Here is a 25,990-nt window from a genome sequence, read left to right on the forward strand (position 1 = left end):
ATAGAATGCTGCTAGCTCTTGGTGCTAGAGGGGCGCCATCTTTGTCTCCCCTGAGCACTGGGATCCCGGTAGTCAAACACAGAGTGGGGTACACAGCAAGCCTTTGGTAGATAAATGTGAAATATGGAAGGCTCTGCAGGGAATTTATCTATCGATTTCATAAATCTCCAACACAGTATAGCCTTTACGAGCTCTCAACTTTTGCAGCAATTGTTGTTTTTTTGTTTACATTTTAATGTTTGAGGGTTGATACATTGAAGAGCCTGAAGCAGATACAAGGAACTTAGAACATCATATGAATGTCACAGATGTCTAAGTAGGTGATTGGTTTTTCCTCCAGTGGCAACAATGGCTCTGTGACTTGAGAAAGCATGGCAGCATTTGGTGATGTCTTTCTTTACTGCTTTGCAGTTTTCAGGGTGCTTCCCCATTACTGTCTCACCCTCTTCTCTTGACTTCTGGTAAGACAGTACCACATCATGGTTCTGCAAAGGCTGCCTTACCACCCATCTGCTGGGTGGCTGTGCAGTTATTTAAGTGGGTTAAGCTTATCTCCTGTTTTTTCATTCATTTATTTTTCTCAGTGCTGGGATGGCACCCAGGGCCTCACATATGCTAGTCAAGCACTCTACCACTGAGGCACATCCCCGGCCCTCCTAACTTTTAAAATAGGAATTCTAACGTCTTCCTCCTAGGATTGCTTTTCATACTGCATGAGATCAGGTATGAACAATCCCAGCCACATAGTAATCACCTACTAAATAGCAACTGTTACTGTATCATTGGGAATAATCATCCTCACTTTCCAGACCAGGAAACAACAAATGGCAGTTTACTGAAGTTGGCAGAATGGGAAAGCAAGTCCGGTCCTTTGGCCTCTGACTTCTCCTCCCCCTCCTCTTTAGCCAGCATGTGCTCATCAGGGATATTTGGGGGCATCTTCTGGCAACATTGGCCATGACAGTGTGCCCCTTATGTGGCATCTCGGGTGCACTCATGTTTTCAATGTCTACTCTTGTATTTATTTGCAGAATATCATCAAGAAGGTGATTGGGCAGAAGTTTGTGTACAAGTTCGTCTCTTTCCCAGAGATCCTCAAGATGGATCCTCACGCGGTGGAGATCAGCAGGGAGAGCCTTTTGCTGCAGGACAGTGACTGCAAGGTGCCTCCCGAGGGCCGCGAGGCCCACAAACACGGCTTGTCCACCCTCAAAAGCACGAGCCGCAATGAATACATCCACTCAGGCCTGTACTCGTCCTTCACCATTAATTCCCTGCAGAACCCTCCGGAGGCCTTCAAGGCCATCAAGACAGAGAAGCTGGAGGAGCCGCCTGAGGACAGTCCCCCTGTGGAAGAAGTCAGGACTGTGATCAGGTTTGTGACCAATAAAACCGAGAAGCACATCACCAGGCCGGTGGTGTCCCTGCCTTCCACGCCCGAGGCTGCTGCGGCGTCCGCCTTCCTGGCCTCCTCCGTCTCAGCCAAGATCTCCTCTTTAATGTTGCCAAATGCCGCCAGCATCTCCTCGGCCTCACCCTCCTCTTCTCGGTCCCCATCCCTGTCCCCCAACTCACCGCTCCCTTCTGAACACAGAAGCCTCTTCCTGGAGGCTGCCTGCCATGACTCGGATTCCCTGGAGCCCTTGAACCTGTCGTCAGGTTCCAAGACCAAGTCTCCATCTCTTCCCCCAAAGGGCAAAAAGCCCAAAGGCTTGGAAATCTCTGCGCCCCCGCTGGTGCTCTCCGGCACCGACCTTGGCTCCATTGCTCTCAACAGCCCAGCCCTGCCCTCGGGATCCCTCACCCCAGCCTTCTTCACTGCACAGGTAAGAGCGCTTCCTGTGGTCCTGACCACACCCAGACTCACTGCTTGGAAGAAGAGCAGGCAAAGCCACTTCCTTCCACCCTTCAGGAGATTCTCCCAGAAATGGTGTAAATGGGAAGGGAAGGTACTTTTCCATCCTCAGACTGAGGTTCACCAACGAGAGAAGGTTTGGTATGTTGACAACAGAGGGATGCTTGATTGGGTTCTTGCTTTTAGTGGTCTAAAGGGACCAATAGGTGGAACAAGCACCCTGGCCGTCAAGGCAGATGTAAGGAATGATTTCCCAAGGAAAATTGAGAGGACACATTTCCACTTCAGGAGCATTTGGGCCTGGGGGCACTTAGTAGCCATTTTTCCCTGTTAACAAGAAAGTTCATGTTCATGAATACCATCATCGCATTTGTGAGTGTGAAGCTCTGTGCTCACGTTGGTCTCTAATAAGAAACTCAGGGTCCACCCTGAGCAGGAGGTTGATTCTTGGAAGTGCTGGAAAGAGGAGCGCACAGCGGGGTGCAGACGTCCTTCCTGGTTGCAGTTAACTGGGAGAAGGCAGCCTTTTCCTTCAAAGAAAACATCCAGCAGCTATCTGGTCCAGCTGCTAGCTGCTGACAAACTGTTTCTGCTTCCTCTTGAACATGGACATAGTTTAGTGGATGAGGTTAAGAGTACCAGTTTGGGGGTCACCAATCCTGGATCCCCATGGATTCAGTTCCTGGCATCCCAGCTTCCTAGGAGTGGGACCTTACATGATTTTTCTCTTAAGTGAAATGGATACTGTGAGGATGAGCTGATGGTGGTGGTGCTTGGTGAGCTAGCTCCTGCTACCCAGGGGATGTACTATCCTAGAGCTCTGTGGCTCCCGATGGGGATGTGTGGGAGGTAAGCAGGAACTCCTGCTGTGCCCTGTCATTGTCAACAGGGTTGTCCTTGGTAGCAGCAGCTGCAGGTGTGGAGCTCTCCCCTGCATGCGTCCCTAGCAGCCATGGTGTAGACCCCACAGCCTAGCTGAGGTGAGTGGACAGCGGTGACTCCTCTTGTCCAGCATCCCCCAGCTAGTAGGTAGGAGTGAATGTGTGCCCTGAGGTAAAATGTTCTCTCCTGTCCCACCTGGAGAAAGCCAAATGTCGTCCCTTGTTGTGCCAATCTATGGGAGTCTGCAGGGCAGCTTGAAAGCCCCGCCTGGCTTCCCACAGCTTTCCTGCTAACTCAAGCTTATAAGAGCTGGAAATACTTGTACTGCCATGACATGAGGGTCCCTGCCTCACTGGCAGATTGGAAGGAGTGCTTCCACACCCGGCCTTCTCTAACCAAGTGAGACTGCCTGGTGGGAAAGCCTGCTGCCTAATGGCTCAGAGCAGTGGCTCCCATGGTAGATCAGGGAAGGAGCTGGGGAAAGGAGCCAAGGTAGACCCTCTAACCGACTCTTTCCCTTGCCTTTAAGTTTGCAGCCATGAAGTTGGGAGGGGTCTAAGGCCTGGGCGAGGCCACCGATTTCAGTGTCTTGTTCTCTTAGCCTGAACCATCATGCCAGCCCTGTCTGAGGAAGTCAGCTGAGCCTCACCCTGGGGTTTTGGACTTGCATGCTGTGAACTTGGAGGTGGCTCCCCTCAGTGGGGCTGAGGGTGGTATAGCTGGACTAGGGAGAGGAGGGAGAGAGGGATCTCAAGGGTGCATGCACATTAACGGAAACAATGCAGTTTCAAGGGACAGTACTCACTGGCAGGCCCAAAGCATGGAGGAGAAAGTGTGAAAGGCAGGCTGCTGTGGAGGACCCGTGCAGTGGCAGCTGGGAGCAAACACTCCGCAGGCACGAACTGTGAGGGTGGGGCCACAAACCTTGAGTTAGTGCCAGGAAGTTCAGAAATGGGATCAGGGCTTCCTGAAGGATGGAAGCAAAGGGTGGGAGAGCGGAAGCTGGGCCCAGGCTGAGGGCAGGCCTCCAGATCCCAGGGAAGGTGAGGTAGTGTTGGAAACCAGGTAGAACTAAAGGAGTCACCTGCTGCTTGTGGGGAAGGAGGGTAGTAGTGGAGCCTCTGGACCTAAATCCCTCTTTGAAATTCACTGAGGCACTGCACCTGGCATGGCTGTGGATGGCCAAGGGAAAGAGGCAGAGACGGGGCAGGACCCAGTCATGTGGCATCCAAAGCTGAAATCTGAGCCTGCTCCCCCTGTGATTACCTGAGGTCCAACAGGATATTCACGAGGTTTTACTTTGACTTGATGAGCTTGGGCCCTTTAGAATTAGAGCAGGCTTGAAGTCAGTGTAAGTCCTGGGTCCTAAGAGAAGCCCTCCCCGACACTGGGGTACCCCAGAAATTCACCCTGCTGCCTTTAGCTCACCCTTCAGAACCAGTAGGGCAGAGCTTGGCATCCTGCGTCTCACTGGGCCTCGGCCTGAGGTCTGTTCTCCCATGGCTTCCTTGCAACCTTAGCACTTTCCATCCATCACAGACACTGGCTCCTTTCCTCTGGGGTATGCTGGGTGAAGTCTGTGAGCACGTGGCATTTGGTAACCTGTGGGAACCTCCTATAAACTTTTCCCAAGAGTTAGTTTTAGAAGAAAGGTGTATTGTCATAACCTGGTACCCTACAAATGTAATAACTTGATACCCTACAAGGTTGGTCATTTCTAGCTACAAACATGGCAGGAAGAAGGGTGGAGGACCCTGGGCTTGACTGTGGCATGGTAACAGTTCTCTCCAGGAAACTTATGGAACTTATGCTCCGTGGAGGCCCAAATACAGATGTGAAAAACTGGGATCCACAACACAGTGTGCGTAAAAAAAAATCAGCCTCATTCTGTTGCTCCCCCAACCACTTCTTGCATCAGAAATATCTGGCGCATCTGCTGGGAGCTGTACAGAGTGCAGTCGAGATGACTCTTGGATTTGAGTTTGTAAAGAAGATTCTTAATGTAGATAGGACTGTCAGCCAAAGCCCCTCAAACATGGGACTAACCAGAGACTGGAAAACTTAAAAGCCAACTATGTACCAAGGAGTGATGACCTTAGAGCTCAGCTGCCAAGGTCACAGTTGAGAATTGCTGAAAAGCAAGGCTGATGTGTCTGTTGGCACAGGCTACTGAAACTGAGATGGGGGATGAGCCAGGACGTGAAGCCTTCCTGGTCCTTGGCCAGGCACCATGGTAGCCGGAGAGGTGCCAGCTGGAACTTGTGATTCTGTCTTTTGTATCATCTCTCCCTCTTCCTACTGTCTGCTTTCTGTGCAGTTTCTCCCACATCATATCTTAACAAGGTGAAGTTAACTCAGAACCTGAGGCTGGCACATTTCATTTCCCCTCATGTATGCCAAGACCTGTGTTAACATCACTTGTGCTGTGTAAGATGCTGAACTCAGATACGTGTGGGCACCAGGCATGCATTCACCATTAAGGTCTGAATATGCATGCCCCAGGATGTTTTATAAGCAGTGGCCCAGGATTAGCAATGATGGAGTGGAGACAGCCTAGTGAGGTCCAAAATGCTAAAACTCCCTTCCTTGGTTACTGGCTGGTGAAACAGCTGTGAGCCAAAGTCAGAAGGTGAGAATTTGGAGCAGCATAGATGTGGGTGGTGAGCAGTAGTCAGAGAAAAGGGCAGCCTGTCCCTTGATAGGGACCTTCCTTCCTTAGCCTATGGATCTGGGTGTGGCTTCTCATTTTACTCTCTCTTTTGCCTATTAAAAGGAAAGAGTTTATTTTCCTCTCCCCAGGGGAATATAACTTTTTTCTTCTCTACAACACTTCCCCAGCTCAGCCTGAGCTCTCTCCATTGGTCATTCCTATGGCGGAGGATGTTCTTACAGGAAGAGCTCTGTGCAGTGGGGGTGTCACTCCAGGAGGTGGTTCTTGGTTTTCTCCAGTTCTGAGTTGCCCAGATAGATCATGGCAACCTTTTTTTTTTCTTAATATTTATTTTTTAGTTGTAGTTGGACACAATACCTTTTTTATTTATTTTTATGTGGTGATGAGGATCGAACCCAGAGCCTCACATGTGCTAGGCCAGCACTCTACCACTGAGCCACAACCCCAGCCCATCATGGCAACCTTTTATTGAGTTGGTTTTTTTCTTTTTAATCCCAAGGTGGCAGTCATGGACTCTCTTGGCATCTAAGTTTAATAAGATTGGAGATGTTTGTACAATCTGCTCAACAGACTTCTTTTTTTCTTTCTTTTTTTTTTTTTTTACCCTGGGCTCTGCCTCTTCTCCCCTCTCCTTGCCTTTTCTGTTCATCCTTCATAGTTCTACTGCCTTGTCCCCAGTTTTTCTCCTAACACTTTCCATGTCTACTCTACATCCATATGAGATTCTCCATTTTGTCCCCTTTTCCTTAAGATCAGTGCTACACAAACTTTTGTGGGAAGTTTGGATAAAGTTCTTAAAACCATGTCTTAATTTGAATCAAGACTACTGTAGGGGTTTCTAGAGATTCATAGTCACCTTTGAGATTTTGTTTTTTAATCCCAAGGTGGCAGTCATGGATTCTCTCGGCATCTGTGTTAAGTATAAGATTAGAGATGTTTGTACAGCTGCTCAGTAGACTTTTTTTTTTTCCTTCAGTTTTCCTAAAGCCTGTGTGACTTACTAGTTTCCTGCAAATACTTGTTTAGCAGCTCATCCATATCCTCTTTAGTTGACCAAGTTAACAGATGCCTACCATTTTTTTAAATTTTTTTTTTAGTTGCAGATGGACACAATACCTTTATTTTGTTTATTTTCTTATGTGGTGCTGAGGATCAAACCCAGTGTGTCACACATGTTAGGCGACCGCTCTACCACTGAGCCACAACCCCAGCCCCCCAGATGCCTACCATTTTTAATTAATTAATTTTGGAGATAATCACTGAAGCTCTAGGCCCTTTAGCTACCTAGGGATTCAGAGGATAGATAGACACAGGCCTATTCTCAGGAGCTTATTGTCCAACAGGTAAAGAATATGGGGCAGTATGTAATTTAGGGTGGTATAAATTTATGGAGGACCCTTAAAACTGAGGAATTCAGACGTGACAGGAAATGAGTTTAAAGGGAAACAAAAATTCCTTATGAGAACTGATCAACAAATAATTATTGAGTGTTCATTTTTTGCAAGACATAGAAAAGACACCAGAAGTACAAGTGTTTTTTATGACCTTAGAACCTATCCATAACAATGAGACACTTACACATAAGATAACATGTGACAAGAATCAGATACACCCATGCAGGGAAGCACCTCAGCTGAATTCAATAAGTATGAACTGAGCACCTATCATGTATAAGCTGCTGTGCTTATAGCTGGGTATAAAAACATGGATAAATAGTCCCTGGTAGGTGCCCATAACTTAACTCAAGTAACTTAATATAGCATCTCATATGCAATACAGAAAGATACTGAGGCATTCAAGGAACACTAAGAAGGTGGCATTAACTTTGCTGGAGGAAGGGAGGAAGGACTTCATGGAGGGGGTGCAATTGCACGGGGGCTGGGTGTCGAAGAATCAAGAGGAATTTTTCTGGCAGTTGGGGTGAGGAGAGCATTATGGGCAAGGAACAGCTGGGGAGGTGCAGTGGCTCTGTAAGACTGGAGGATAAATCTGAAGGGAAGGGGAGTGCAGGAGATAAGTCAGTAGCCAATATTGAAGGGACACGAGTCTATACCGTTTTAGAAATCACCCTGATGGCATGGATTGGGAAGGAGGAGGCAGGATCCAATCAGGTTGCTATCATAATATTCAGGTAAAAGGCTGTCAGGATGAAAGGCTGTGAACAGTGGGACAGGGTCAGAGGAGGTGGATCTGAGAGACTTAAGGAATGCCATCAACTGGACATGGGGACCAACTTGGGGGTGGGAGCAAGCTGGAAGTTGAGTATGAAGAGGGTGAGGGCCAGTGTAAGCTTATGCATAAAGAGCTAAGAGTTCAGTTGGGGCCATATTGAGTTTGAGGAGGCCGCAGGATATTTGGGTAGAAATATCCAGCTGCAGCTGGAGCGAAGGAGAGTTTGGGGCTGAAGAGAAGGTAGGGAATCATCGAGATGTGAGGGAAGGTCAAATCATGGAAATGGATACTGTCACTCGTGGAGAGGGTCTGCAGTCCAGGGAACTAGGGGCTGGGTGGTCAGGGAAGTTGTGGGATGACTGTTGGGTTAGAATTCTGTGGCTCTCTTGAGTGTGTTAGAGGAGCTCAGGATACATCAAGCAAAGTGATGCTCACCTAGGGAAGTTAGGAAGTACCCAAACCAGGTTAAGGGGGAACCTAAGGAACTGAAGCTAAGGAGGCTTTTTTTTTTTTCCTCCCTGAAACTGTGACTTTTGAAGGAATATGCTGTTTTAAGGTAACAGTTTGGTGGCAGTGTGTAGAACCGATGGGGAAGTGGGACCTGAGGCAGGTGGACTGGGTTAGGTAGCTGTGGTAGGATGCCTTCTATAAAGTGCCAGGGGCCTGAATGCAGAAGGAATGGAATGAGGGGCTCCCCAGAAGTGTGAATTCTAGAAGACTCCAGAGGCCACAGTATTATGCATCTTGGCAACGGGGACCTGGGGTGGTGGACAGAGCCATGAGTATAGCAACCTTGTTGCTGGCTCCTGAAACATACTTGCCCTCTCAGCCAGTGTTCATGGAGGGGATAAATGGTATGACTGACAGAAAATGATGAGTTTTAAGAAGCACTGGATGTGGAAAGAAGATGAGTTCATGTTTGAACAAGGGCATTGCAAATAGAGGTGACAGTGATGAGTGAGGGCACAGGATGGGACATACCCAGAGTTGCAGATGGCTTCAGCCTATCAAATATTGAGGGTCTGAGTACTACAGGAGGAATAACAATGAGCAAATACCTTTTAAGGACTACAGAAAGTGGTAGCAGAAATATATGCAAATTACCATGAGGCAGAACATGCTAAATGTTAAGGAAAAAAATTGGTTACAGTGTTCTAAAGATACAATGGGAGAGAAAGCCCATCTGGATGAGGGAAGATGAGGAAAGTCTCCTTTGAGGTGGTGGCATTTTGATGGGCAAAGGGAGGGAGGAGTAGAAAAGGGCACTGGAGGGCATGATTCAGGCAAAGGGCTGTGGGCAAGGGCCCAGGTGGGCAAGTCTGGACAAGGCCAACTCACCTTGTTTTGGGGAATACGTGGGCTTTTTAGTTGACTCAGTATTAACTAGAAGAATTGAGTGGAGAAGATGAAAAATGAGATCTGGTAGCAGGGTCCTTCCCCTTGTAAATGAATGCCCAGTTGCTTCCTTCCCTGGCAGCCTCCAGGATCAGGAGCTCCCTGTATCCACTTGTTAAAATAAAGGCATTCCAGGCAGAGGAAGAGAAAGCATGGGTTTTGCCTGTGGCTACTTTCTTTACCACCTTCCCTCGGTCAGCCTTGCCTGCCTGGCTCCACAAACATACAGAGAGAGATTATAAAAGCTCACACTGTTCCAGAGATAACTCGGAACAGGATTTATAGGACCTTTCCTTTAAAAAATAACCAAACAAACGGCTCTCTAAGGCCACACGGTCTTTAGGGAGAACAGGGATGTGTGGGAGAGGAGTGGGTGATGTCATTTCACCATGTTTATTTGCATACATTATAGAAGGCATTTCAAACATATTAAACAAGGCAGGGGATTCTGATGTATGTATCCCTTGGAAACCAATGTCCAAACACTTTACATCCAGACAGTTATGGGTGCCAATTTTAGATTATGGAAATCTAAATTCAAAATCTTTTTTAAAAAATATTTTTAGTTGTCGATGGACACAAAACCTTCATTTTATTTATTTTTATGTGGTGCTGAGGATTGAATCCAGTGCCTCACACAGGCTAGGCAAGTGCTCTACCAACTAACCACAACCCTGGCCCTCTAAATTCTAAATCTTAAGTATCACCTAGAGGATTGAAAACAATAGGTGTGTATTTCTGGTCTTGTTTGAGAGAAAGGTATCTGTTCTGTGGTTTTAAAAACTTGTCTTTGTTTTTGTTTTGGTACCAGGCATTGAACGCTGGAGCACTTTACCACTGAGCTTCATCCCTTACTCATTATTATTATTATTGAGACAGAGTCTCACTAAATTGTTTAGGGCCCTGCTAAATTTCAGAGGCTGGCTTTGAACTTGCAGTCCTCCTACTTTAGCTTCCAGGGTTGCCAAGATTACAGGCATGTGTGACACCCTGCCAGGATGAAGAATGTCTTTATTTTTAGACTTTGAGAAGCCTTCACTGATGAATAAACCAGGAGGCCCCAAACACTCTGGTTATTAAAAGTTAATATAACATGCTGTGGTTGGAACATGGCTCTGAAGTAACATGCAAATACCAGTTCTCTGGTCACCTGAGCCTGGGGATTTGAGCTGAAAGCACGGCTGACTCAGTTTTGTCCATCTGTTTCAGAGCATGAGTACTTCTCAATATACAGTTGAGAATTTCACCCATAAATAGATGACATACATTTAGTAAGGCGGACTTTTAATTACTGATTTATTTATTCATTCAAACACGTTTATTAAACACTGGGTGTGACTGTAGTCTCTAAAACTTATTTAACATTCCTGGGTGCCAGGAACATACTAAGGGCTTGTGTGGATTATCCTATTTAATCTTCCCAGCAACCCTGTAATATAGCTAATTTTTATTCTCCCCATTTTAAAGATATAGAAATTGAGGCACAGAGGTTAGGTAGCTTGCCTGAGGTTTCCTAGCTGGTAAGTATGGTTCTGAGATTGGAACCCAGGCAGAGCTCATGCTGAGCTGTTAATTCTCAACAGTTAGGCCAGATGGTCCTGGCATACTTGCAAAATTGCCTTGACTAAAACAAATGAAGAGCTTATTCAAAACATGTATTTATTCTAGTAACCTCATAGGTCATTGAATATGTAGGAAATGCCAGAGTCAAATAATTTGGTATAAACTTGTTTACCTTTCAGCACTTCATGGTTTGAAGACCTTTAGATATTTGTCTCTATTCCACTGAACAGAGCAGACTTTCAATTCAGGTTTAAGCTCAAATGCTCTTGATAATTAATGAAGCTGCTGAGGCCAATTCTAGGGGAAAATAACACGTTAGCATCCAGCATGATACAGTCTGAAATGCTGGCGCCTTTGCTATGGTTCTCACACAAAGCACCGTATTGACACCACAGATCCACAGAGGGACTTCTAGTCACCAGAGGTGCAAAACCACCCTGGGCTGGGGAGTTTGCCTCTGCTGAGAATAAAAGCCCTGCAGATTCACCAGCCAGGGAAGGCTGTTTCTTGTCCTCTTTCTGGCTTGTGGGCCAGGACTCCTGCTGCCTGTGTGAAAGCAGATGCCAGCATGGCACTCTTTCTTTTAAGAGTTTTGGGTCTGCATCCAACCTGACAAGAATTGCCCCCATACACCCCTCACCATTGCCAGGGTAATGAATTCTCACCAATCCCACTTCCAGAGTAAAATCTGGAAAACCCAGCTGAGAGCTTGTTAAGAAGCTTCAGTAGGGTATTTTAACAGCAGAATCTATTAAAGGGCTGGTCGATAATGCAAGGTGTGAAGAAATAATTTTAAAATGTGTATGTGTGCCCTCGTGTGTTTGTGACCTAAATAGAGTTTCCATTGTAAAAAAACAATTCAATAAAAAAATCAAGCCCCTTCCTGGGGTCCTATTTTGCCTGTATACTAAATTTTCTTTAATTTAGGAGAGGAGCAAGTTGAAAAGACCTTTTGGACAAAAGTTGCTACAAACTTGAGTTTTCCACCAGAATGTCAATACCTCTTTTCCTCTATAAATTGCTAATAAAATTAGCATTGAAGAAAATTTAAACTGTTCACCGCCTTGCAGAAATAAACTTGCCTAGCTTTCTCAAGATGGCGAGGTTTGCTTCTTGGCCATGGGAGTGAACCTAACCACTGTGCTGCTCTGTTGATCACAGCTAGAGTCAGGTGAACCTCTACCAAGAACTATTTGTTTTATTTCCCAGACACCAAATGGATTGCTTCTGACCCCGAGTCCACTGCTCTCCAGCATACATTTCTGGAGCAGCCTTAGTCCGGTCGCTCCACTGAGTCCTGCCAGGCTGCAAGGGCCAAACACGCTGTTCCAGGTGAGCATTTGGAACTGAACTTTTAAACAGAACTTCTAAGGGATATCCTTTCTCTCAATCCTGCAGAGGCTTTAGATGGTGGTTTCTGCCTAATATTTGGTTAATATGTTCAGTTGTAAGGGTGTTCATAGGGACAGGGCTGCATACTCTTTAAGAGGCAGACATTTTTATTGAAGCAGAAATGGTGTATGTAGGTCAGCTGTCCATAAATGCAACAATTAGCTCTTTAAGTGTTTTGCAAATTTTAATTTTGACTATGAAAACTGTAAATTTTTTAGGAAAGTATAAAATTCAAGAAAAAAATTTAATCAAAGACCTAAAAGTGATAATCCAGTTACTCAATGTACTGATTTACTTGAAATAAACTGAAAACTAAAAATAGCAGTTTCTCCTTACTGGGGTAGAAAAGTTACCTGAATACTTCTGAATCATAATCAAGTTCTTCTTATTCTGTTATTAAAAAAAAAAAAAAAAGTATCCTGGGCATTGGGTTAAAAAAACAATGAAGACTTAGTTGCTTTATCTTGTAGAACTCTCTGGATTCAGAAAACATATTTATTATTCACTTACATGCTAGAATCTTGCAGTAGTATCACTATCATGTGGATATTAGTGATTTTTTTCTTTGATATTTACCCACTCAAGCTATTATTGTTTGTATATGTGTGTATAGGTAGGACAGATCCTAGGGACAGGAATGAAGCAGGACACAGTGCAAACTCCCTCTACCTAATTCTAGCCTTGTCTCATCCACACCGCATCCTGTGTCCCCAGTGTGGTTCATGGCAAACTAGTTTGCAGGTCTTTCATTCCCACTGCATTTAGCACTTAGCATTTTGCCTGTTAATCTGGCAAACTTCAGTAGACTGTGTGCCATCAAGACTGAACTGTATCCTGTTCCCTATGGTGTTTCCCAGCATCTAGCATGTTGCTTGGTTTACAAATGATGTCAGTAATTATCAGTGACTGTCTAAATGAAAAGATGCTAAAAACTCATAAAGAAATGTCAACAAAAGATAAGTGTTAAAATGATCAAGTCTCTATATCTTTTGAGTTGGTCATTTTGCTTGTCAAAATTAATATATGCCAAGTACCTTCTCTGTGTCAGAAGCATAATGTACAAGATGAGATTTAGGGTCTCACTGGAAGAATGGTGAGCTAAAGAGAGCCACCACACCCACTCAGCCCTTTTTATTTTGAGACAGGGTCTTATTAAGTTGCTGAGGCTGGCCTCAAACTTGTGATCCTCTTGCCTCAGCCCTGAGTTACTGGGATTACAACCAAGTCCCACTGCATCTGGCTTAGTTAATGCATTTAAAGGCTACTTGCCTATGAGTTTCAATTTTTTTTTTTTAAAGAGAGAGTGAAAGAGGAGGGGGAGAGAGAGAGAGAGAGAGAGAGAGAGAGAGAGAGAGAGAGAGAGAGAGAGAATTTTTTTTTAATATTTATTATTTTTTAGTTCTCGGCGGACACAACATCTTTGTTGGTATGTGGTGCTGAGGATCGAACCCGGGCCGCACGCATGCCAGGCGAGCGCGCTACCGCTTGAGCCACATCCCCAGCCCTGAGTTTCAATTTTAATTTCACCAAATAGACCAGTTTTTTTCTCTTGGTGCCATTCAAAAGGCAGCCCTGAAAAAACACATTCCAGTTTGAATGGGATGGGTTATATGGCCTTGGGCCCTCTGTTTTTGGTTGGATCCATGAAACTAAGGGAAAACAATTTTGTACTTTTAAAAATATTATTCTTCAAATGAAAAGAGTAGTTGAATGTAGCAATTTTTAAAATGGTAAACAAAACATGGTAAGAGGAAGATTTTCTGAAACTAGATATTACAAATGATAAAGTTTCAGCATTCAGATTATGATTAAGTCTCTTTTAAACTAATGAAAATCATCTCTTTTCAAAATAACAAACCTCTTTCATGTACGCTATTAATGTATTGGCAAAGAAAAAAAAAAACAGACTCAGCCTACAACAAACTCAAGTGATGCTGGCAGGTTTCCTGTTGTGATTTTTGCAAAGGTAGGCTGGAATCCTGATAGCTGGCAGAGCTGAGGAGTTTTTGCACACGATCATTCTGTACACTCACTGTTCATTCATGTACAATCATTATAGCAGATATTAAATAATTTCAAAGGAGAAGAAAAGGCACTAGCCAGTCTGGAAGACTGGCTTCTAACTTAGAAATACTTCAGTAAAGAGACAAGATGCCAAAGACACTGTGCTAAGTGTTGAATGTCAAGGATGCAGATTTACAAATAAAGTGAAATGTCTTTCAGTTGGATAGTTTGGCATTTTGAACTTACTTTTCTGTTCTACTCCAACTTTTCAAACAGATTTTTATCAAATTTGAAATGTACCCAGTAGGTACAGATACATGTTGAAACCAGGTGGAGCTAGCTAAAATTTTCATTTGAGACTGTGTGCTGAAATTTTTTGTTCAATAAATCTAACCCAGTAAATATTTGCAACCTTCTGCAGCAGGGGCTGAAAGAGCTATACAATGTAAACAGGAAAGTAAACAAACAGAGTGCTGCAGGGACTGAGGGACTGAGTTGTTCTTTGCATCCAGGGACTGGACAGACTCTGAGGAAGAAGTGCTACCTGAGCTGAGCTGGGAGAAGGGACAGGATTTTGATAGAGAGCAAAGCATAGTTTAGAACTTAATAGATCTCCTGGGTTTGGATATGGAAAGTATTCTCAGGAGGAGACCCGATGATAGATGAGGTCTGAAAAGGAGGTGTGGGCTTCAATAGTTCCACCTTTTTAATCTGTTGTTACACTGTTAGGTATGATATCCATGTGAAGGAAGAATTCAAGAGAAAGTGGAAAGATCAGGAAGATAGGAGAAAATTATTCTCTACTTCAAATACTAGAAAATTATTCTCTACTTCAAATACTAAAGGGACAGTCATCTTTTAGAACAGAATGGTGGACATAGGAATCAATTTGGAAGACATTTCAGAGGCAAGATTGAGAAGACCTTGAGTTTGGTTTTAGGAGTAAGTAGGTAGTAAATATGAGGAAGAGGCAAAATGATTAAGTGATAACACTTAACAGCTAACATGTATTGAGGGCTTACTGTGTGTCAGACATTCTGGGCCACTCTTCATGGCTTCTCATTTAATGCTATCAGTAGTTCTATTTTAAAGATGAGAAAACTAAGGCAGAGACATTGCTCAGTTTACCCAAGATCACACACTGACAAGTAGCAGAACCCTGGTCCAAATTTAGTTTGTATCCCTAACCACTACTCTCACTAACTTAGAGCACCAGAGAAGAACAGCTTTCTTGGAAAAGCAGCATTGGCTGGGGACATCTAAAATGGAAATGGTCATCAAATCCAAGTATGGCAGACAGAAGCTTGGTATATGCTGCAACTTAAAAAAGACAGTGATCCCTCCCCACCCCCACAACATATATCCTGTTCTCAGTCAGGACCTGGTCTGCCTTTCTATCAAGCACATTTTCCTTTTGGTTCCTTAAAGCTGCCCCAGGTTATCTCAGGCCAGCCATGCTAAACATCCTTCTGACTCTATAGCGTTGACCTGTTCATTCCTATTCTGTAGATTAAATGCTAAAGGACAGGGAATGGAAGGGAATAAAAATCCACGGACAAAGATCAGGGGTCCAGATCTAGAGCACTGGGCTCGAGTTTTGTTGGTGGCTTCTGCCAGACATGTGTCCCTGACCTTAGCTACTTTCTGGACCACCAGTAGGATCTCTGCAGTATTCACTGTAACTTGTACTTCTGTAGTAGGAAAGAGCCAATAAAAATGACTAAGAAACACATGGGTATAAAACCAGGCTAATTGAGAACTGTGACAACAGAGTGTACAGAAATAAGAGGGGCAGAAATCAGAACTCTTTTTTAAAACAACAGAGAAGACTAATAAAACTACAGGGGATTCTTTTGAAAATATCAACAGGATGGAAAAAAAGCCCAAAACATAAGATTAACAATAAAAATTTAAGACCTGCTCTCCTTCTGGTGTTCACTCCAAGTCAATGACAACAGTGGTTTGGTTAGGAGCGTAAATATGAATATAAATATATGTATAGCATTTGAAAACACAATTGAAGTGGATAACATTTTAGAAAAAATTAAAATTCCAAAGTACCAGGAAAGAAACAGAACCATGAATATACCAATAACCATCAAAGAAACTAAAACAGTAATTAGACATCCCCTAACCCCTGCCAAAATAAGAAGTTGGGCAATTTAGTACAGAAAAATTCCAGTCAGAGCTTGAAATTAGCTGGTGCTGCTTATTAGTTGTGACCTTTAGGTAATCAGAACTTTAACTGTTTTCTCATTTGTAAAATGGAGATAACAAAACTTACTTCATAGCCCCTAGGTATCAAATGAAATGACAGCCCTTGATAAGCAAGAAGGCACAGGCGTAAATAAGTTACCGAAATAGTATGAACATTGCAAAAATATATTTACTTGTTCTACAAATATTTGTTGTACTTCCAACAGGTGCCAGGCTCTGTAATTTGACATTTAGTTTTGAAGTTTAATATTTAAACTTACTCTGGACTAAATAGGAATTAAGCTTCAAGGAAGTATAGGAAATCATTTTGACACATATCATCCTAGGCAATAAAATATCTAGGTGCAGACAGTCAAGTATTGGAGGCCTTCTCGTCTGCTTATTCAGTTGGAAGCATAGATGATGCATTTGCTTCAGACCTGACACTTGTCACTACAACATATACCTTTACCCTGCTATTTATCATCTTAGTTGCTTAGCAGTACAGAAATTAACTTTATACTGTTATTTCCTTATGAGTCATCTTTCTAATAAGTTTGATATTATTTATCAAAGAAAATACTTTTCCAACTCTATACTTCTTCTAAATCTTTCAAGGTAAATATTTTTAAGTTACTGAGAAACATCTTCGTAGTACTCTGAAAAGCGGATGACAAATTCCAAAATGTATTATTAGAAATTACTGATTCATAAAGAGAGTCTGTTTAAAAAAAAGTTTCTCAATATTTAAAGCAGATTGGCATTCCTAGATAACTTGGAACCTTTTAAAAATGATATTTGAATATGCTTTAGCAACATCTAATTTATGTACTTTTTTCTAGTAGCCTATCGTTTTCTGGGCCTTATTCTTCTTTGCTCTAGGTAATCTTGCAATTGTCATCTTTAAATTATTCTATAAAATAGATTGGCAACTGCTCCATTACAGGGGTGATGAGAGAACTGAACTATTGTGGTCTGTTTGGGAATGTAAGGAACCCAAGTTTTTCCTGGTGATATGTAATAATTATTCAATTTTTTTTTTTTTTTTTTTCTGTGTGTGTGCCCTGCAGTTCCCCACACTGCTTAACAGCCACATGCCAGTGCCAATCCCCAGTCTGGACAGAGCTGCTTCTCCAGTACTGCTTTCTTCAAGCTCTCAGAAATCCTGATGATGTCTGGCTACAATTAAGAACTCATTAACTGATCAAATTTGTCCCCATGGGCTAGTTTACCTGTGTCATGAGAAGGACTTCGTGAAACCCTCTGTTAATTTGGTTTGCACTTTTCATATCAGTCTACATTTATGTTAGCATTTAAAAAAACTTTTTTATATATTCAAGTATATATGGAAATCTGTTTTGCATTAAGTGAATTTTAATGTTTTTGTTTTTATATCCTCTTAGCTCTTAAGTGTTGAGCACTGTTGACAGTGAAGAACTTAATGTTTTCAATATAACTAATAAGGATGTGAACCTTTTTTCTCCTTAATTCTGCATATGCTGAACTGTGCTTATATATACACTATAACCAGCTGTGCCTTCCTTTGCATTTAGTTTTATGTAAATGATTTATATATTTTTTAGTATTAAGAGAAAATGTTTGAAAGACAAAAATTAGTATCAAACAGCTCTTTAGTAGAATTTCATTATTTTTCACAAGTAGGCAAAAATATGAAAGCATATTCGTATCACTTTTTCCTTTTTGCTTTCAGTTGTATGAGAATTGCCTTAGAATCTTTTGAATTGAAATTCAGTAAATGTAATGTCCAAGTAACATTTTTATAAAAATAAACTAAGCCATATTTAGACAATAAACATTCATAAAAGAAAATGTTCTAAAGTGCATTTTTTAAACTTTGAAGCCTCTTAGATGTCCATAATGTCTTTTCTCCTCCCTAACAAAAATCTGAAAAGGAAAAAGTTACCAGTCCATATCATCTAAACTACTATAGTATTTCTTAGGTTAGCGTATTCTTATTTCAAAAGATTAGCCCTGGTTCTTCCAAGAGAAAAATCACATCCACACGATATATTTATTCTATCAATAGGAGTTAGGGTTTCTCTAAATACCTGGAACCTAATTAACATTTTGAAAGCAGCTCACTGGTGCCAACTTAAACAACAAAGAAGCAATTTTGTAAAACCTTCATAAGGACAGATATTCACAATTTTTGATGGATCAAAAAATGTACTATAACACAAATACAGTACTATAGGTATTGAAGGCATTGCTTGTGGAAACTGAGACATAGGATAAACTGCTTTGTATTTTACTTTTTATGGTGAGAATGGAAGAAAACTTGACAAAATTCTTCAGGAATCTCATCACTGTGGAACTAACTGAAGATATAACACAGAAATTCTTTTGTGTAGTATAGTTTAGAACAGTGATAAAAGAAACATTTTCTGTTCTATTAAAAAGAAAAAAAATCAGTAGGCACCATTCCAGAGGCACCACACCTATGCACAAAGCAGGAATGTTCCAAAGTAGATAAGAGAACTAGAAAGTGCCATTTAAAATTAGGTTAACCGTAATCCTTAACTAAAAAGTAACAGAAACCAACTTAAAATGTGACTAAATAGCTGATCCAAACCAGGCATTAAATGGCAGGGATTGTGAAGATTAAACAATGAACTTTATGAAAACACATTCTTGAATTTTTAAAAACTGAAATTATGTTAGAAATTCAGATTTTCAATTGGAATGGAGCTTCTCTATATTATGTGGAGACATGCTTTTATGGGAAAAACTCAATCACTCCAATGAGCCTCTAACTATAAAGTAATGGTACTGGCTCCAAACTACAAATAAACACTACTGTTACTCCCTCATAGGCTAATTCTTTACTAAAATAAGAGGAGCTGGTTCAGGGAACTGATAATTACTGAAAGAAAAATGTGTGAGCTAGAAGAGTTAAAAGGGTCTATGAGAATGCTTTCCTTCACGGCTTTCTAGATCAGGACAGGTATGCAAGAGAAGGTGAGAGTTGCCTGGGGCCACCAAACTCATTCAAAGTGGAACAGTGAATTGGTGTTCCAATTTCATTTCCCCAAGGCCTATCTTTAAGTAACTGGTCCAAAACTATGTTAAGTAAAGAAACAGCATTAAAAAATTGTAAAATAAAATAATATATATAAAATGTAAGATTCTTATAGAGAAACTAAAAGAAGTCATTGTGCAATAATTTCAACCAAAAAAATTTAACATACTTTTGAAGTTAAATGCTGATTGGAAATATTAAAATGGCCAGAAATCTGATTCCTGGTATTTTTCCTGCTCCAAATACTGTGTTTAACTATACTTTAGATCCATTTACTAGAAATGGAAAGATAATTTTTGACGGATCAGAATGCTCTAACGCAGGGAAAACTATAGATATGAAAGAATAACTCTCAGAGTGCTGCCTCATGCTGTGTGTGTGTGTTCGTAAATAAATACTTTATCAAAAAACAGTTTCCAAAGAATAGCAAATCCCATCCCACCTACCTACCCCGGCATCTTTTTAATGTTTACTTGATCAGTGTTAAACTGCTATGGCTAAAGTTTGTTAGAACTATACAACCTGAACATTGGTCTCTTTGTACACATCTTTTCTATGATTGCAAATCTTCATTCACTTTCATATATGTATCATTTTTACTGTAATATTATTTTTGTTGAATAAATACTTTGTGATAAAAGGTATTCAGAGGTAGTGGGTTGGTTTTCTTTCATTTACTTGCAACAACCCAAACTTCAATTTTTCCATATGGAAGCAAGTTGGTAAATCTATCTTGTTACCTACCTTTAAATATGGCACATCAAAAAATACTTTAAATACAGTTACATAAAGAAGTATATATAATTATTGAGGATGAATTTGGGAAAGTGGAATGGGTTTGAAAAATGGTCCCTTGATCTTTTAAATCTTAAATTCTACTAATTGCTCTGTATTGAGAAGGAAAAAGTGATGAAGGAGGGAAAAAAACCTAACCATTGTTCTTCTTTTAGACTACTTTTTTTGATAAAGGAGAATGTGAACTGCTAGGTTTGATGAAAGAGGTTATTATTCTACCCAGTCTCACTTCCAGGCTGACCTACCTATGGTTTTCATGGGTGAGTTAAAAAATGTCTCTATCTGTGTCTGATATGGGAAGACTGGTGTGCATGCAGGGAAGGAGAAGCAGGGGAAAATAATAGATTAAGGGAGACCTAGACTGACACGTTTAGTATATCTATTGTGCCAAAAAGGGTCACAAAACTCCTAGCTATACATTTTATAACATATTCTTTAGGTACAGTAGGAAATCATTCACTTGACAAAGAAACAAACATTTGAAAATAGTTACAGGTACCTTTTCTCAAAAAGGGAACAGATTTGTTTAGCCCTGTTTATATAAAATAGTTCAACTCAGATTTACAAAATGCCCTTTGATGTTTAAATATCCACAGGCACCTCTCCTCCACACGCACACTCCCTTCCCTAAGGTTAACTGGGACTTTATGGCCCTGCCCACAGGGTTCACACTGAAGAACACACACCATGGTCATCTGGGACCCTCTCCCAATGAGTCAGGTCCCTAAGACTTACCCTAAGACTTACTTTTATTTCACTAGGTGACATAATTTCAGTTAATGTCAGCAACTATTATAAGCTACTTATGTACAAGCATTGTTCTAAGCTTTTTACAGGGCTTACTTTATTTGTCCTCCCAACAACCCTAGGAGGGAACTACTATCATATACCACTCTACAGATGAAGAAAGGGAGGCCCAGAGTGGTTTCCTAGCTGCTTCAGCGACACTGAGTTGGCTGGATTTCAAAACTTGCATTTTGATTACAGACACCACTATCTTAACCCGTACGTACTTCAAAAGAATTTAAACTTACAATCTACATCTTTGCACAGAACCTTACCTGACATATATAAATCTTAAACATATTTGCTATATATTGTTTTCTGTGAGAGCAGATTATTGGTCATTATAAAGCTGGCCCTACCTAGACTTCTCCCATACTGACTTTATTTCCAGTCCTGTGTTCCCAGCGGTGTGTGTGTGTGCTGAGGAATATGTTGATTATGGGTTAGTTCTTAAGTTTCTAAAGTCACATATTTCAGCCTGTTAGGAAGAAGTTTATCTTCTAATTCTAACCAATTTTTGACTGCTGTATTTGTTTTTGGTTATATCAGATAGAGGAGGTAAGACCAAGTTAATTTAACTGACAAATTTTACTTACAACCCAGATTTCTTCATATAGGTGTATCTTCATTCAATCAACAAATGCTACTATTTTCCTAACATGTATCAGGTACTAGGGACAGAGGTGAGTGAGACATAATATATTTTCCTTCATGGGACTTACTACTTAAGTGAAGGAAATAAAATATGATTAGTGTTACACAGGATTAAGTATGAGAAGGCTAATGGAAATAAAGGTAGTAAAACAGCAGGGTATATAATAACCCAGTCTATGACAGAATAGGGAATGGGTCTGGGAAGGCCTTCTGGAAGAAATAATCAGATTGAGACCTGAAGAATGAGAGAGTGGCCAAGAGAAGGACAGAAGAAAAGAACAAGCAGAGAAAAGAGAAAGGTTAAAGAACAGGTGAGAGAAGAAACATTTTAGGAACACAAAAAACTGTTGGATTTACCTTTACAGAGAACAGCCTATAAATCATCATCACATGAGATAATAATGTAGAATTAGTAGCAACACAGTATAAATTCAAAGGAAGTAGGGAGCTTCCAGATAATGGTAGAGTAATGAAGGAATGATTGGCTAGGAGACTGTAGAAGAGCAAGATGGCTGGAGCGGGCCCAAAGCAATCTCTTGCTGATTTTCAGTGTTTCTAGAAAAACTACGTACAAACATCATCCAGAGATGATAGATGTAGACATAAAATTAACCCTTGACATATCAGCCAATTATTATTTGACAACCTTTGCTGTATACACATACAAGGAAGGAAACAAGATGAAAGCTATACGAATGGAACTAGTGTCAATACAGCTGGGGGAAATGACTGAAGCTTTTGTGGCTCTTTTAATCAGCACTGTTCCAGGAAAGACTCAAGAGTACTGCATAAGTCCCAAGTCTGGAGTCACTCGAATTCCATATTCCAACCAGAGTCCAATGGAGCCATCCTTTTCTAAACATCCAAGACTGTTGGCAGATGCCAAGCTTTCCTTAGTTCATTTTTATGATATGTCCATGCATCTCTACTGCAGTAGGGCTAAGGTGGAAGAAGCAATGGGAGCAGCCATCTTTATTTCTATCTCAGTCCCTCCTATTTATCTCTCTGCCTCCCTCTCACAAATGTGCATCTGTACATCTAGCCCCTACATATAATCTCTGAAGTAGTAACATGATGGAAATGTATTTTTTCTAGTAAGTTAATTTTCCCATTTCTCTTAGAAGCCACTAATGAAAAGTCTTCCCCAACATCAAAGATCAAAAATTCAAGCAGCTTTATAATCACTAGCTTGGTCACAGTCTTTCTGTATTAGTCTGATAGAAAAATGGTGAGTTCAGTGGTTTCTAGATCAGTGATGGAAATTTTTGATTTCAGCTAGGAATGATGCTGAAGGAAATTCCTATCTAACTAAACCCAGAATCTAAGCTCACTATTAGAAAGTAAGTTCCAGATGTAAACTGAATAGAAAAGAGGGGAAAACACTGTAATGTTCCTTAAGTCTAAAGTAATGCACTAAAACCTTTGGAGATTGCAAGTTTGCTATATATATTTGCTAATATATATTGCAATAAGCTAATGAGCTTCTATTGCCTCTTACCATTTTGATATGGATGACCTTGTCAATGAAAAAGAAAGTCCATTTAAGAATCTATATTAGAATATTTAAAAAACAGAACCAGTGACATTAGAAATAATAAAAGGATAAATCTTTTAAAACCACGGAAACTGAAAATAACTAAAAAATACACAGAAAAGAAGCAGAGAACCAAAATGGCACACTACAAAAAAAATAAATAAAATAAAAAATAACTGCAAAACAAGGTAGTATCAGAGGATTCAAAGCACCAAAGCCATCTGAGACAAAATAAATAGCTAATTGGCAGAACTAAGTCCTTCCTTATCAGTAATTATTTAAATTTCACAGTCTCTGATTAAAATGCAAAGATTGTAAGGATGATTAAAAAATAGTGTATCAATACACTATGCACAAGAGACTCACTTTAGATACAAACACACACACAAAGAGGTTGAAAGTAAAAGAACAGAAAAAGATATTCCAACCAAATAGTAACCAAAAGTGGAATAGGGTGGCCATATTTTTGTCAGAAAAAAAAATAGACTAAGAAAAATTACAGAAGATGCAGGACCTTATGTACTGATAAAGGTTCAATGTATTAAGAAGATAGTTCTATGAACATATGTGCACCAAATATCATAACCCCCAAATATATGAAGTAAACACTGACAGACATGAAAGGAGAAATAGTCATATAATAGTTGGATATTTCAATAGTCCACTTTCAATAATGGGTAGAATAGCCATGTAGAAGATCAATAAATAAACAAACTGAACACTATTAATCAAAAGAGACATGTACAAAACATTCTACCCAACAACACTCTTCTCAGAATGAGACACTCTTCTTAAGTTCACACAAAATATTCTCCAGAACATACCATGTTAGGTCACAAAATGAATATATATTTTTGAAAAATTGAAAACATGCAAATGTCTTTCCTGTCACAATGGAATAAAACTAGAAATCAAAAAAGAAAAAAAGGAAAACTCACAAATACATGGAAATTAAGCAACATACTCTTAACCAGGAGTTATAGAAGAAATCATAGCAGATATGAGAAAATTCTTTTGGTCAAATAAAAAAAAACCCACAATGTATTTATACCTATGGAATAGTCTGAAAACAGTGGTGGGAGGAAAATTATAGCTTCAAATATCTACACTCAAAGAGAAAAACATCAAATCAACCACCTAACTATACATTTCAAAGAAAAAGAAAAAACTAAACTCAAAGCTAGCAGAAGGAAGAAAATAATAAACAGTACTAATAAAGGCAGTTGTTTGGGCAAGTGAAGATGGCAGACAAGAGGGAGCCTCCTCCTCTGAGGAACAGGAAACCCACTGACTTCGAGCTGGAGGATGGAGAAGACTTGTTCACCAGCACTGTCTGCCTGCGTCAAGTCCATCATCTCCAAAACCAGCTAGTCTTCCTGCAGAAGATATTAGGGTAAACTCCAACAGCCCAAAACCTGAAGAAGTCATACTAGATGACGACAGAGAAGATCTTAAAATATATATGTGTGTGTGTGTGTGTGTGTGTGTGTGTGTGTGTGTGTATATAGTTTTAATTGTAGATGGACAAATACCTTTATTTTGTTTATTTATTTTTATGTGGTGCTGAGGATTGAACCCAGGACTCTGCACATGCTAGGTAAGCATTCTACTGCTGAGCCACAACCTCAGCCCCATTAAATCTTTTTATAGAAGCCACAGAAGAAGTTTCTTTGGACAACCGAGAAAGGGAAACTATCCTCTTCTCAGAATCTTCTCATGCAGTCACACCTGTCACCCCTACTACACTCATTGCTCCTAGAATTGAATCAAAGAGTATGTCTGCTCCTGTGATCTCAATAGAGCCAGGGAGGAGATTGAAGCAGCAGCAAATGGACATATTTTTGATATAGATACGGGGTGTGTCAGATCCAGAGAAAGTTGGTGATGGCATAAATGCTTATATGGCATATAGAGTAACAACAAAGACTTCTTTTTCCATGTTAGTAAGAGTGAATTTTCAGTTAAAAGAAGATTCAGTGACTTTCTTGGTTTGTATAGCAAATTAGTTAAGAAAGTATTTACATGTTGTTTATATTGTGCCACCTGCTCTGGAGAAGAACATAGTAGGTATGATCAAGGTTAAAGTATATGATGAAGATTCATCATCCACAGAGTCTGCAGAAAAACGGAGAGCAGCTCTAGAATGGTATCTTCAAAGTAAAACATCGAACTTTACTACAGGATACTGATTTAAGGTACTTCTTGGAAAGTTCAGAGCTGTCCAGAGCAGTTAATACATAGGCTCTAAGTGAAGCAGGAATATTGAGGATGATGAACTAGGCTGCAAATGCTGTCAACAAAATGACAATCAGGATGAATGAATTGGATGCATGGTTTGAAGAAAAGCAGTGGCAATTTGAGAATCAAGACCAGCAACTTAGGAAACTTCATGCCAGTGTTGAAGCCTTAGTCTGTCAGAGAAAATAACTTTCAGCCAACACAGCTGCCATTGCTAAAAGTGCTGCCATGTTAGGTAATTTTGAAGATCGTACTGCTTTATCTAGAGCTTTGTCTCAGCTTGCAGAGGTTGAGGAAAAGAACAAGCTTTTGCTGACTTTTATATGTTTTCAGAACTACTTAGTGACTATTTCGTCTTGTTGCTGCAGTGAAAGTCGTGTTTGACCATCAAATTGCAGTGCTGGCAAAAATGGTAAGATGCTCAGATTACTTTGCTGAAAAAAATGTGAAACTGAGGCAAAAATGATGGTTGCTAACAAACCAGATAAAATACAGCAAGCTAAAAACGAAATATGAGAGTAGGAGGCAAAAGTACAAGGGGAAAGAGATTTTGAACAGATCTCTAAAACAGATTTGAGAAAGAATGAGAGAGGGATTTTAAAACTGTTATCAAGTACTTAGAATCCTTAGTACAAACACAGCAGCAACAGCTGATAAAATACTGGGAAGCATTAGTGAGGATGAAGAGAAACTGAAATCCTTATATATTATTACTGGGAATATAAAATAGTACAGATTCTTCCAAAGCCATTGACTAGCAATAAGATGATTCCTATTAAGATGACATTGGATGTTTGTTGCAGTTATGCTGAA

At 40.6% G+C, this 25,990-nt stretch overlaps 1 protein-coding gene and 1 pseudogene across 2 annotated transcripts in view; both read left to right on the forward strand.

Moving 5' to 3' along the window:
- Positions 1-19,814, forward strand: part of ELK3 (ETS transcription factor ELK3) — a 64,815-nt gene extending 45,001 nt beyond the window's left edge. Inside the window, exons 3-5 of the mRNA XM_081309706.1 lie at positions 1,032-1,826; positions 11,748-11,870; positions 17,201-19,814. Coding sequence (XP_081165832.1) covers positions 1,032-1,826; positions 11,748-11,870; positions 17,201-17,299 — 1,017 coding nt within the window. The 3' untranslated portion in view covers positions 17,300-19,814. The remainder of the gene's footprint in view (positions 1-1,031; positions 1,827-11,747; positions 11,871-17,200) is intronic.
- Positions 19,815-23,825: 4,011 nt separating this feature from the next.
- LOC308658934 (sorting nexin-2-like) lies at positions 23,826-25,990 on the forward strand (annotated as a pseudogene). The gene is made up of 3 exons (XR_014024309.1): positions 23,826-24,405; positions 24,590-25,465; positions 25,511-25,990. The product of XR_014024309.1 is annotated as a sorting nexin-2-like (transcript).

The sequence above is a fragment of the Spermophilus citellus genome, assembly GCF_964194105.1.
Source record: "Spermophilus citellus genome assembly, chromosome: 10".
In the NCBI taxonomy this organism is placed as follows: domain Eukaryota; kingdom Metazoa; phylum Chordata; class Mammalia; order Rodentia; family Sciuridae; genus Spermophilus; species Spermophilus citellus.